The sequence below is a fragment of the Metarhizium acridum genome, assembly GCF_019434415.1.
Source record: "Metarhizium acridum strain ARSEF 324 chromosome Unknown scaffold_568, whole genome shotgun sequence".
Lineage (NCBI taxonomy): Eukaryota > Fungi > Ascomycota > Sordariomycetes > Hypocreales > Clavicipitaceae > Metarhizium > Metarhizium acridum.
The window spans coordinates 995,129-1,010,391 of NW_027094041.1; the positions used below are offsets into that span (position 1 = coordinate 995,129).

General features: G+C 34.6%; 1 protein-coding gene across 1 annotated transcript; it reads right to left on the reverse strand.

Annotated features, from left to right (window-relative positions):
* Positions 1 to 1,011: 1,011 nt before the first annotated feature.
* J3458_019695 (uncharacterized protein) lies at positions 1,012 to 1,782 on the reverse strand (the record flags this gene model as incomplete). The annotated part of the gene is made up of 1 exon (XM_007814256.2): positions 1,012 to 1,782. One exon carries the CDS (start codon positions 1,780 to 1,782, stop codon positions 1,012 to 1,014), a length of 771 nt encoding a protein of 256 aa, XP_007812447.2.
* Positions 1,783 to 15,263: the final 13,481 nt, after the last annotated feature.

Genomic DNA, 15,263 nt, shown 5'->3' on the forward strand with positions numbered 1-15,263 from the left:
AACTCTATTAATTATATTATAGTTATTAGAAGACCTAATATAGCTAAACTAATAGCTAAGGTAGCTAAATTCCTCTTTAATCCGTTAAAAACCTATTAATAGGTTATTAATTAAATTATTAAGTACTTATATTTAACGTAATACCTAGTAATTAAATTTAATGAAAATTCTAATAGCTTAAAGCTTTAAATAGCTTTTAATATTACCTTTATAAATAATTAATAGACCTAAAAGTTATTATAAGACTTAATAATTTAATTATTTAATAGACCTATTAGTTAAATAACTAGTAAGTAAAATATAATTATAATATCGTTTATTAAAGTTAAATTATTAGCTTTTATATATATAATTAAAGAGACTATTATAATATTTAGGCTTTTTTAATAGTTAAACCTTTAGCTAGATTATTTAAAGCCTATAATATAATATAATAATTTATAAATAATCTAGCTTATTAATAATAGTCTTTTAAGGCTTAAGATTACTCTTTATTATATTAATATTTATAATAATTAAATTTAATAAGCCTATTAATAAGAGACCTTTAATATTAAATTCGTTTAAAGTATTAATAATCTAGCTAATAGATTAATAAAGATTCTAATAAGCTAATAATTTAACCGCTTTATTAAGTAATTAAAGCTTATTAATATTATTAGTATTATTAAAAGAGCTTAAATTAATTAATTTAACTTACCTTAATAGCTATTAATAGCTTTAATAGTAAGCTATTAACCTAATTTATAGGGGTATATTAATATTAAAGGCCTCTTTTAATAAAAAAAGGCTATTATTTATTAGGGACTCTAATAAGCCTTAAAACACCTTAAATAATTGCTTTTTAATTATATAAAAAGCCTTAAAAGAAGGCTTATACTACCACTCTATTAAAGCTAGACCTTTAATAGCTAAATATCGTAAAACCCCTTAAATTAATTACTTTTTAGGTAACCTATTAAACGACCTTAATATCTATAAATAAGGGCCTGTTTTCCGTACCTAGATAGTTTAAATCCTAAGGATAATTCCACTATTTAATCTGCTTCCATAGCTGTCAACGTGATATTCTAGCATTCGACCATACAGGTCGTTCAAATCTGTGGGCATTTCATCAATGACCTTTAGGAAGTCCCAACTCATGGTATTTTCGTCTTTGAGCTCTTTAATGACGAGAGATACCCAAAGAAACGTGCCATTGGCCTTCTTTTGTATTTTATCTAGGACTTGTTCTTGGAGGCGTTTATCGTTCTGTATTTCTATCAACTCGGAAACGCAGTGGCGGATATACTCGGCGACGGCATGAGATACTTGCTTTGCATTTTCTTTCAGCTCTAGACTGAGCCTCGTCCGCGACTCATCAAGCCGCAGGCCCCGCTCTATGCTGATTTGGTCACGGCTGGCCACAATCCACTTGGCACAAGATTTAGAGGAGGTTTGGACGACCAGGTCGAGGAGTTGCGGTAAGTCTGTTTTGCATTCGTCGAGTGCATTGATGATAAAGTACGTGCTCTTTAGGCTTGGGTCCCGCAGCATGTTTTTAAATATCTTGGATAGTGCATCCCAAGCATTTAGATCCTTGAAGGGTTGCTTTCCTGTGTTGTCATACTTCTTCCGTACGTGGGAGACGAGCGCTGACTGCTGATCCACCAATACGTAGAGTAGACCCCTCAACACGGCCGTGGCGTTGTTCAGTCGAGAGTCTGTGCCCTGGCAGAAGAAGTAGACCACTTGGTTCGCGGCCTGCTTCTGTGATTCGTGAATGATACCACAGAGCAGCATCGTCTTTCCCTTGCTAGGGCCGCCCTTGATCCAGAGCACTTGGCTCTGCCGGTCGTTACGCTATCGTTGAAAGGCGGTGTTATCGAGGATCTAGCGGTACAAGTTCTCCAGTAGACCGCCCTTAGTTTTCTCGATGCGCTTCTTGTCGTCCCGTGGATCGGTGACGCGTAAGTGTTGGATGCATTCCCGGTCTTCCTGAGCAATATCTGCCGGAGTATTAGCAGTGTCTTGCCGCGTAGATATATTGCTACACTAACTAGTTGATGCGCCTCTCGTCCCTGTTGCCCCTTGACTATTTTCAACCAGCTCTTCGATATCCCCTCTCACACTCTGATATGCTCTATCGTCCCTTCCTTTAAACTTGACCATTCCTATATCGTCCTCATCTATCGTTCGAGCCCGCTGATTCGGATGATCTAGCGAGGAGGAATTCGGAGGTATAATCTGTCGTTCTGGTTAGTCCTGTTAGAGAAATTACGATAAGGCTGGCGTACCAGTTAACTAAATCCTCCCCATCGAACGCCAGTAGCTCCCTTGTGAGGGCTCACGGAAGGGAGCTATAGCGAGGTTACAAGAGCTCGTAATGCAACTAATAAGTTATATTATAAGAGAGCTAAAAGAAGTGAAGAAGTTAATTATATATTAAAGGAAAAGAGCTAGCTTAAGAGTGCTAGCGTAATAATAGTAATATAGTACCTTACACGTAACTATATAAGCCTTATACTAATAATACCTTACACGTAATTATATAAGCCTTAATATTTTCTTATTTAAAAAAAGATAATAGTCTTATTATTATAATAATAAAGAAAAAAAAAGAAATTTACTTTAATAATAAAAAGTATAATAAGTTTCCCCCTTTTATATAATTTCTTTATTTCCATTTATTTTCCTTTATTTTTATTCTTTAATTCCCTTTCTTATTATATACACTTAATAAATACACTTATATTAATAGTATTTCTAGCCTAAGCGTTATTTTTTAACGTGGTTATATTATTATTATTATTAATTATTTTACCTTAAGTATTACTATTAGCGGTTATTAAGTTAGTATTATTATCTTAAATATTACTATTAGCGTTAATAGTATTACCTTAAGTATCTCTATTAATAGCTATTATACTATTTATACTAATAGTATTAGTATTACTGTTACGAACCAAGGGTACCTGAAGCAGTTGGCCGGCGTCATGGGCCGCCAGCATGCAGACAAGAATGGGGCCCGACGGGATCGCAGGTCACGTGAGGGGATCAGATGGGATCAGTCTGATCCAACTCAATGGATCAGAGGGGATCAACCTGATCCAGCACGGGGGATCAGATGGGATCTATCTGATCCAGGACTACAATAGAGAGATAGACGAGTACTTAAGGAGGAGGTATTCCCATAGTCAGATAGTCTAGATCTCTATTGATCAATCTAAGCAATAGTTTTACTATTGAGAGTTATACTCTTAACGGCCTTATTGTGATACTGCTCAAAAGCTACTCTGTAGCATTCAACCTGACTTACTTCCTAAGAAACAGACCTACTGTGCCTTAGAACCTAAGCCACCGTTACATTTTGATCAATCCTGTTCAGTAAGTTACCTTGAAACTTTGAGCAGTAACGACTTCCAAGATGTCTACTTCAAGCGGAAAGACCACCAACCCCGGGGAGATGATGAAGTACCTTCATGACAAGATCACCGAGCTCGAGAAGCAGAATCGACAGCTTCTCGACCGACAGAATGATCTCTACGAAAAACTTGAGGCACGAGAAGAGGAACTTGCAGCAGTTCAAAATCTCACACCTGCATCCTCTATCAACAACAACAACATGCCAAAATTCCCCAAGCCTGAATCATACGATGGCTACAAGGGTGATGTGAGGAACTTTCTCACACAAGCCCAAGCTTACCTACGAGTCAACGAAAAAATCTACACGACACCTGAGTCACAGATTCTTTGCATTGGCAACCTCTTGACTGGGAAAGCAATGGAATGGTGGGAGCCAACCCTCCGCGCACATCTTAAGCACGGTGCCGAAGCCGGAGCGGAAGTTGTCCACATCTTCTCTGATTACGAAACCTTCGAAGAACGACTTCTCGCTGCATTTGGAAATCCCGATGAGCATAAGGAAGCTACACGACAACTTACTCGACTCAAGCAGACCGGATCTGCAGCTCATTACGCTAGGGAATTCAAACGCATCGCAGCAAAACTCAACTGGAATACCGAACCCAAAATGGAAGTCTTCTATCAAGGACTCAAAGAAGAAGTGAAGGATGACATTTATCGAGAAGATCGTCCTGAGTTATTTGACGACTTCGTCGAAATGGTCATCAAGGCAGACAACCGTCTATACGAGCGACGTCACGAAAAAAGTCACAGGAAATTCGGAACATATGCTAGGTTCAATAAACCTAATAGTAGCAAGCCACGCCGAACATCGACAGCATACGGGTACCACGCCGGACCTATGGAACTTGACGCCGCGAATAAGGAAAAGGGGAAGACTTGTTACAATTGTGGCAAGACTGGACACTTTGCGAATAAATGCAGAGCCCCGAAAAAGCCATGGAAGCCAATCCCTGAAGGCAAGAAGCTCCATGCCGCAAATCGAGAAGACTTGCCCACGCGAAATCTTAGTATGGCAAGCAATGAAGGAAGCCCCACGTTAGCAAACAACATCAGTTCGGATGAAGATTGGGAGTTCGGAACCCAACCAGTACCCGACGACTTTTGGGAACACTGGACACCCTCACCAAAAAGTGAACCTTCACTGGAACAGATCCAAGAAGAAGAGAATCATCCAACTGAGAAAGACGAACCTGAAATCGAACACAGACTCCTTAATTGGACCTTCTGTTACGATGACAATTGCTACACGCACCTTAGCAGCAAGCAAGGTAGCGGATGGTTTCCACGAGAACGAAAGGGAAGGAGAACAACCCTTACGATACAACCGAAATTACGACGAACCGATTCAAAGATATTGAACGGAAAGTTATACTGTGCTAAGGATAACGCACACACTACCCAAGCCATAACCCCACAATGCAAGGAGGAAGGGAACTGTGTGACTGTGAGCAACTCGCTTAGCCCGAGTTCGATTAACACAGATGGTAGATCAAGCGATCACCAAGGAAGCTCCAACAATGCGTCGGAAGACAACCGCCGACGACAGCGCCTAGAACAACGCGCTAGAGAACGACATGAGGACAGGATCAACAAATCGGGAAACGACAGCCGTCGTCGCAATTAAGACCGATTCCTCGACGGAGATCTGACAGGTCTCTATGTACTGCAAACATCGGCAGCACAGCACACCTCATGATCGACATGACTATAATGGGACAAAGGATCCAGGCAATGATTGATAGCGGAGCACAAGGAAATTTTATCTCGCCGAATCTCGTCAACAGATTACGATTGCCTTGGACACCCAAAGACGAGCCCTACCGACTCACGACTGTGGAAGGAACTGCGGTGAAGTATAGCCAAGGAGTAGTTGACATGGAAGTTGCGCAGCTTCTAGTCGACATACAAGGCACGAAACACCGAGTTACACTAGATATCACAGTGATCTCAAAACACGATGTTATATTAGGGATACCCTGGTTGCGGGCGAGCAATCCACGAGTCAATTGGAGAACCGGCCAACTTCAATGGGATTTACCAGGATGCGGTTACGAAGCAGAGAGCGGCCTACGAAGGGCACCTCATTCGAACTACGACAGGCCTCTAGGAATATATGTGATCGCCAGAGAGCCAAAAGCTGAGACAACGGAGATTCCCGAGGAATACTCACAGTACAGCAAGCTGTTCAGCGGAGAGCTAGAAACAGGACTACCGGAGCATTCACGCTGGGACCACGAGATCAGACTCCAGCCCGGTACTGAACCAACGTTCAACAAAATTTATCCTCAGAACCCTGAGCAGGACAAGGCGCTCAAGGAGTATCTGGAGGACATGCTACAAAAAGGATACATACGACCATCAGAGTCCCCAGCAGGATACCCAATCCTGTGGGTACCAAAGAAGAACGGGAAACTACGACCATGCATCGATTACCGACACTTGAATAAGATCACAATCAAGAATCGATACCCGTTACCGCTTATGACGGAAATCAGAGACAAAGTTGGAAAAGCCAAATGGTTCACCACACTCGACTTAAAAGGAGCCTATAACCTTATACGGATGAAAGAAGGCCACGAGTGGATGACAGCATTTCGAACCAGCAGAGGACACTACGAATATCTAGTGATGCCTTTCGGGCTTACCAACGCACCAGCAACCTTTCAAAGAATGATCGATACAATCTTACGGAAACAACTAGGAGTGTTTGTGGTTGTATACCTCGACGATATCCTCATTTATTCAGATACCCTTGAGGAACACAAACGACATGTACATGAGGTACTACAAACTCTACAGGACAACAAACTCTTAGTCGAAGCCTCGAAATGCCAGTTCCACCAGAACACTGTGCACTTTCTAGGGTACGTGCTCACATACGGAGAAATACGAATGAGCCCGGATAAGATCAAAACCATCAAGGAATGGCCTACACCAAAGAATCTGAAGGAAGTTAGAGGATTCACAGCATTCGTGAACTTCTACCGCAAGTTCTTGAGCGGATATGGAGACATCTCACGACCTCTTACAAACCTAACAAAGAAAGAAGTCGGCTTCCAATGGAACGAACCAGAAGCCACGGCATTCCAGAAAATGAAAGATTTAGTTACGTCAGAACCTGTGTTGAAAGCACCTGATCAGGACAAACCTTATGAGCTTGAAACGGACGCCTCAGACTTTGCACTAGGCGGACAGCTTGGACAACGAGATGATCAAGGAAGATTGCACCCAGTTGCATTCTTCTCGAAGAAACTCCACGGACCCGAACTCAACTATGGGATCCACGACAAAGAACTCATGGCTATCATTGAGTGCTTCAAAGAATGGAGACACTATCTCATAGGAGCAAAGCATCAAATCAAGGTCTATACCGATCACAAGAATCTCACATCGTTCTTGACCACAAAGGATCTGAACAAACGACAGATCAGATGGTATGAAACCCTCACGGATTATGACTTCGAAATCATATACCGTAAAGGATCCGAAAACGGAAGAGCAGACGCGCTCAGCCGAAGAGAGGATTTGAAATCGGATGAGCAAGTGAGTAATGCACCCTTGCTACGCGCCACCAAGGATGGGAACCTTGTGCTAGGCACCCGAGAAATCAACATGACATGGCAAGTCAAGCCAGATGAAACATGGATGCATCGGATCGCATCATGCATTAAGAATGACAGCTATCTGGACAATTGGGAAACGAAAACGCATCTGTCCAAGGAAGGCAAGACCTTCTTGTACAATGAACGGCAGTATGTTCCCAGTACACTTCAAGAACAGCTTGTCAAGGAAATACACGAGCACCCACTACACGGACATCAGGGTGTAGGGAAAACGATCAGCAGGCTAAGAAGATCGTACGACTTCCCAGAAAGCAGAAAAATGGTACAAGAAGTCATCAAGAAATGCGACACGTGCAACAAAGCAAAATCAGCGCGACACGCACCATACGGAGAATTACAACCGATATCGCCACCTGAGAGAGCATGGCAAACTGTTACAATGGACTTCATCGTCAAACTACCGAAGTCAAAAGAACCCATGACAGGAGTAGCTTACGACAGCATCCTAGTTATTGTGGACAAACTCACAAAATACGCCTACTACATTCCATACAAGGAATCGAGCAACACCAAGGACTTAGCGTATATGTTCTTCAAAACAGTCATTGCACAACATGGATTACCAACAAAGCTTATATCGGATCGCGACAAATTGTTCACCTCAAACTTTTGGAAATGCCTCATGGAAACCATGAAGATCAAACAAAGCTTATCAACGGCATTCCACCCACAATCAGATGGACAAACAGAAATCTTGAACCAAATACTCGAACAATATCTGCGAAGCTATGTCAACTACCAACAGAATGATTGGGTAGAATGGCTACCACTAGCACAATGGGCTTACAATAGCTCCGAAATTGACAACATGAAGATGTCACCGTTCAGGGCAAATTACGGATTTGACCCTATCATCGAGACACATGCGACACAGAATGTGAACGCGCCAGCAGCTACAACGCATGCAGCAACCATGACAGAAATACAGAAACACTTGCAACAGGAATGGATATTTTTGCAGAACCGAATGAAACACTACGCGGACAGAAAGAGATTGCCAGCGCCAATCCTAGAGGAGGGACATAAAGTATACCTCATTCGCAAAAACATCAAAACTAAGCGACCCAGCGACAAACTCGACTGGAAGAAGATCGGACCATTCCTTATCAAACGGAAAATCTCGAATACCAACTACGAACTATCATTACCAGATGGAATGAAAATCCATCCCATATTTCATATATCGCTACTAGAGAAAGCACCAGATGAATCTACAATCGCTACCAACATCACAACGGAAGATACCAACGAATACGAAGTCGAACGGATACTCAAAGCACGGGGAGATACAAAGAATCGTCATTATCTCGTTAAATGGAAGGGATATCCAAACTCCGAAAACACCTGGGAACCAGCCAAGAATCTCACGAACTGCTCGACGTCGCTTGAACAGTTCCACCAGAGAATAAAAACTCATCAGGAATAGGGAAACCCAAGTCTGCTAGAAACTCGGGTGTCTGATTAAGCATGTTGGACTCCAACTCCAGACGCTCCTGGGCCTCTAACTCGTCCAGACTCTCCACACCACGAGCAATCATCTCCGCAGCCTTTTGTCGCAAAAATTTCTCCTGACGACGAATCCTTTGCAAACGAGCCATCGCCCGCTCCAAATCCTCCTCGGCCGAAGCACGTTCTCTGTCGAGACGATCCTTTTCGCGAAGGACACGATTATAAGCATCCGAAGACGTTCCGCCCGGATTGCAGCTGGTGTAACCACGCAAAGCACATTCGCTGCACCTGTCTTTCCCTTCAGCGACAATGCACTCTCGATTGTTTTTTCGACACGAATCGCAGGAAGGCATGACGAAGCCAAAGGCAGATATGAACTCGGAAAGACGTTTGCGATCAATCTTCTGGTTAGGGCGAGATCGCTGTTTCGAAACACGGTCAGAAGACATTGTGAAAAGAATGACGAAGAAAGAAAAAAGGGAAAGAGGGGAAGGAAGAGAATACTTACCGGACGAAACGAAATGGCCTTGAGGACAAGACCAATGGGGGAGGAGTATTATGTTACGAACCAAGGGTACCTGAAGCAGTTGGCCGGCGTCATGGGCCGCCAGCATGCAGACAAGAATGGGGCCCGACGGGATCGCAGGTCACGTGAGGGGATCAGATGGGATCAGTCTGATCCAACTCAATGGATCAGAGGGGATCAACCTGATCCAGCACGGGGGATCAGATGGGATCTATCTGATCCAGGACTACAATAGAGAGATAGACGAGTACTTAAGGAGGAGGTATTCCCATAGTCAGATAGTCTAGATCTCTATTGATCAATCTAAGCAATAGTTTTACTATTGAGAGTTATACTCTTAACGGCCTTATTGTGATACTGCTCAAAAGCTACTCTGTAGCATTCAACCTGACTTACTTCCTAAGAAACAGACCTACTGTGCCTTAGAACCTAAGCCACCGTTACAATTACCTTAAGTATCTCTATTAGTAGCTATTATACTATTTATACTAGTAGTGTTAATATTACTCTAAGTATCTCTATTAATAGCTATTATACTATTTATACTAGTAGTATTAGTATTACCCTAAGTATCTCTACTAGTAGCTTTATTCTTATAGCTAGCTATTATAGTATTAATAGTAGTAAAGATTATTAGTTTAACGTTATTTAAGTAAGGTACCTTTTTTAGTTTATTAATAGTAAAGCTAATTACTTAAAGTAGCTATTTAACTTAATAAGCTTATTTACTTATTAATAGAGGCGCGTGCTTTCTTTAAGCTTTTTATTTCTTATTAAGTAAAAGCTTTATTATATTAATATCTTTTATTAAAAAAAAGGGATTATAAGTAACGTTATTAAAAGTAAAGTTAATATTAACGTTATTAATAGAGTATTTATACGTATATAGGTTTTAGTAATTTCTAGCGGAATATTTAATATAACGTTTATTCTTTTATTTATTCTTACATTTATAGTAAATTATATTTATAAGGTATTAAGCCTTATAATAATTAAACTATAAATAATTATAATAGAACTTATTATTAAGTAATAAGTTTATATATATATAGGTCTCTTTATAGTATTATTAAAGTTTTCTAAGAATATTATTTTACTTAATAAGAAATTTACTATTTATTATAATTATTTAACCTAATATAGCGTAAGATAAAGCTATGTTAAGTCTTTTAAAGTCCCTAATAAAACCTAGTTTATTATTATATATTAAAGTTATAATAATATACTTAAACTAGAAACTAATAAAGTTATTAATAATATAAACTTTAATTAAGCTAAGAGAAAGCTCTTATAAAGTAATCTTATTAATAAGCGCTTAATATAAAATTACTTATTACTTATATATATATAAAATAAGAACTTAATTATAGTATATTAGTTATTTATTTATGAAGTAATCTTTAAGTTAAGGTAGCTTAAACTCTTATAAAATTTAGATAGCGTGTTTCACGTAAAAATAAGCTTAGGTTCTATTAATAAATAATATCCCTTTAATCTCTTTAAAAGAGTTAATACTAATAAGAATTTAATTTAATAATACGCTAGGTAATAACTAATTCTATTATATTTTAAGTTATTTCGTAATATTATTTCCCCTTTAATTTATAATAATAATATTACTAGTATTAAGCTAAAAGGCCGCGAAATCTTAAATAATACCCTAAAAGTAAAAGTTCTTACTAAGATTCACGTTAATTATAGCTAAATAAATAGCTCTCTTTAATAAACTTATAAAGGCTTAATTAAAGATTTAGTTATACTTAAAGTTCTTTAGCTTACTATTAATTATTACTTTAAAGGAAATAACGTAATTATAAGTTAAATTAACTAGTATAAATTACTTAATATCTTTATAAATAATACGTGAGATTATAAGTTATTTTATAAGAGAAACGAGATTTAATACCTTTATTAATTAATTAGCCTTATTAATAATTACTAAAACTAAAGACTATTCTTAGTAATAATTAATAATCTTAGCTATAATTATAATAATAATAATAATAGTTTAATAGTAATTAAAGATAAAGGCGTAAAGTTCTTTAACTTTAATTATTACCTTTAAGTACTTAATATACTATTTAACGGGATTTATATATTTAACCTTTAGCTAATAACTAGGGTATTTAAGAAGAGCTTTATAACTTTATAACGTAAGGGATAATAGGTAAAAACTAGGGTTTTACTCGCTATATACACGTATTAAATCTTTATTAATATATTTAATTATCTCCTAATAAGCGTAAAATACTTTCTTATTAGGCTACTTATATAAAAGAGGTTTAAGCGATTTAAATATAAGAGTATAATTAATTTTAATATAAAGGGGAAAAACTTAAAGATAATCTTTATCGTATATCTTTATAAAGAGTTATATATATACGTTATTTACTTACTTATTTTAAGCGGTAGATTATATAACGTAATTTATTATCTTCTTATTCTTCTTTAAAGGTTTAATAGTAATTAAAGCTCTAATAAACTATAATATAGTATTACTTATTTACTTCTTTAACTTTAGCTTAATTTATAAGTTAAGAGGCTTTTTAGTAAGCTCTTTAAGGTTTTTTATAACGCTATTATCTTTTAGGTTAGGATTTAACTTAATTTAAGATAATTATTAATTAAGGTTAAAGACGTTATTTTATTTAACGTTTAAAAGGTAACTATTATCTTATACTATATAAATTAGTTTATATATAAGTTTAGTTTTATTTATACCTAAGCTACTAGTTATAAGAACTTAATTACTCTTAGTATTATAAAGAGCTATAAAAAGGTTTATAATCTTTAGCTTATACTTATTATCTTATTATTTCTTACTTAAGAGCAGAGCATTAATAAGAAAACTATATTTTCAATTTTCAAAAAAGCTTAAATAATTAATAATAAATCTAATGAAATACTTGAATTATAATAAAAAATACATAAATTAGCTAATATTATAACCAATCAGCTCACATAAGAAAGTGGGTCCTTCTAGCTTATTATAAGCTTAAAAACTAGATTATGTAATTTTCTAAAAACACACTACACTACACTATACTACAAAAACTACATTTTATAGTTTTTACAGTTCTAGGCTTATAAGAGCTTATAAGGACCCACTTTTTCATGTTAGCTTATAGTAGAAGATTTATACTATTTATCCGTAAAACTTATAATCTTATAAGTACTTTATTAGATTTAATATAATTTTTTATATTCGAAACTACAAAAACTATAAAACTATAAAACTATACTACTTCTAATGCTCTACTTAAGAGAGGGTAATATACGTGAAGGTTATAATAAAAGTGAGATAAGAAGTAATTAAAGTTTAGCTAATAAAGAAAGGTAGCTTAACCTATTAATCCTCGTTAAAGTCTAATATAATTATAAACTATAGCTATTATAATATTAGCTATTATCTTTATATAGCGGGTATAAATATATCCTATAATAGTAGTAATATTATTATATACCTTTAAAAAGTCTTTTAAGTTACTAGAAAGTAATACTATAGCTTTAAGTAAAAAGACTAGCTTTCTTTTTAGCTTTTCTTTTTTACCGTTAATTTTCTTTATTATACACTTAAGGTTTATTATAACGTATAATACGTGGTAAGCTAAAGGCTATTAAGTTTAAGTAGAACGTTTTACTTAAAAGAAAGCTTAAGAGATAGGATAATTAATTAATTATAAAATCTAATAATTAATAAAAGGTAAGTCATAAGGGTTATTCTTTTAAATTATATTAAGAGAATACTCTTATTAAGAGACCTAAGCTTTAATAAATTTCAGAAATTTAAAGTTATTATTATAAAAAAAGAAATCGCCTATAATATCTTATATTAAGAACATTTAAAGCTTTTTATTTATAGCTATTAGGTTCTTCTTACGTAATTTACTTAAAATATTATTAGAGCTAACGTATTTAAATAAAGTCTTTATTACTTATTCCTTAAATATATTAAAACGGGTAACTTTAAAGTTAAATCCTTTAATAGCTTTATTATTATTAATTTTCTCTTTATACTTACTATTATTAAAGATAACGTTTTTAGCGTTCTTTTTCTAGGAATTAATATACTCTTATTAAAGTCTTTTAGCTATAAGCTTTAACTTATTTATAAGAGTTTTTATTTATTAGAAAATATTCTTTACTTTATAAGTATTAACTTTAAGACTTACGCTATTATTTAGGGATTTATAGTATATTTAAGAAGTTTATAATTAGATTTAAACGTTCTTATTTACGTTAAGTAAGAAGCTATTTATATAATAATTTAGCTAATATAGTAATAAGTAGCTAATTAATTAACTATTAGCTTTAATACTATAGGTTTTTATATTTAAGTTTAAAGGGGCTTATTTTAGTTCTAAAATAAGGACGATAATAAAGTCTAATAGAACGTGGTTTCGTAGTTTTACCTAAGTATTTTATTAGCCTAAACGCGACACACACACACACACTTATAACTCTATACGTGGTATTACGATCTAGTTACTTTTTAATTCCTGTAACTCACTTCTTAAGAATAGTAAGATTCTTAAATAAGTAATAAATTAATTTAAATAAAGTAATTAAATACTTTTAAAATACTAGTAATTTTAATCGCACGTATTATAAGCTATAGCTTACTATAAGTGTAAATAAGTACTTAAATAACTTAAATAATTTAGTTACGTAATATAAGCTTATATAAGGCTAATTAAAAGACTTAATAAAATATTAGTAAAAGACCTTATAAAATTAATTATAAAGGTAAAACTTATTAAATTAAAGACTTATACGTGTGCTTATTCTCTTATATTAATAACGTAGCTACGATTAAATGCACTATTTAACTTCCTTTAACTTATAAGTATAAATGCCGCTACATAGTATTTACTAGAACGTTTATATTAACGTTTAAGGCTATTTAAACTATATGTAACGGTGGCTTAGGTTCTAAGGCATAGTAGGTCTATTTCTTAGGAAGTAAGTTAGGTTAAATACTATAAAGTAGCTTTTAAGTAATATTATAATAAGGCTATTAAGAGTATAACTCTTAATAGTAAAACTATTACTTAGATTAATTAATAAAGAACTAGATTATCTACTACGGTAAAATACCCCCTTCTTAAGTACTTATCTATCTCTCTATTATAAACTTATAATTACCCTAATTATTTATCTATCTATTAATCCCTAACTTATAGCAATTAATAAGTGATCTAATAATTACTTAGCTTATAGTAATTAATAGGTAATCCATTAATTACTTTATAATTACGTGACCTAGCACGTAACGTTTTAGTTCTCTCCTATTATAGCTTTACCTTCCCTAATATAGCCTAGTTCTTCCCGCGTTTAGTAACGTTTATAATATTATACCTCTCTCTTATTAGTCTTATTCTTAAGGCTATTAAAGTAGGCTATTTAAGGTCCTAGAGTAACTTTCTTCTTCTATTATTATATACTATTATACCTGCTAATCGTGTTATTAAGTAAAAGTTAAAGGCTTTTAAGGTATTAGTCCTTTATTATAATAATCTTCTAGCAGCTATTCTTATAAGTCTTTTTCTTTTAACTATACCGTCCTATTTCGCTTATAAGGGCTATAATATCCTTAAATATTAAGTTTCTTCTTCTAACTTCTCTTAATCAGAGCATTAGAAGTAGTGTAGTTTTGTAGTTTTATAGTTTTTGTAGTTTCGAATATAAAACATTATATTAAATCTAATAAAATACTTATAGAATTATAAGTTTTACGAATAACTAGCATAAATCTAAAATTATAAGCTTATAATAAAAAAAGTGGGTCTTTATATACTATTATAAGCCTAAAACTTCAAAAACTACATTTTGTAGTTTTTGTAGTGTAGTGTAGTGTAGTAAGTTTTTAGAAAACTATATAATCTAGTTTTTAAGCTTACAAAAAGCTAAAGGGACCCACGTTTTTAAATAAGCTGATTGGCTATAATATTAGCTATTTTATGTATTTATTATTATAATTCAAGTATTTTATTAGATTTATTATTAATTATTTAAGCTTTTTTAAAAAATGAAAATGTAGTTTTCTTGTTAATGCTCTGCTCTTAATATACGAAGTGTATTTATTTAAACTTATTATAGTATAACGTTTAGGGAGTGTCTTTTACTTAATTACGAAATATTACGTCTTAATATATTAAGTTAAAGCGTAAGCTAAAAGAGGTAAAAGAGAAGGTTCTTTATCTTTAAAAATAAAAGAAATTATAGTTTAAGAAAATAATACGTGTAATTACGCGTGG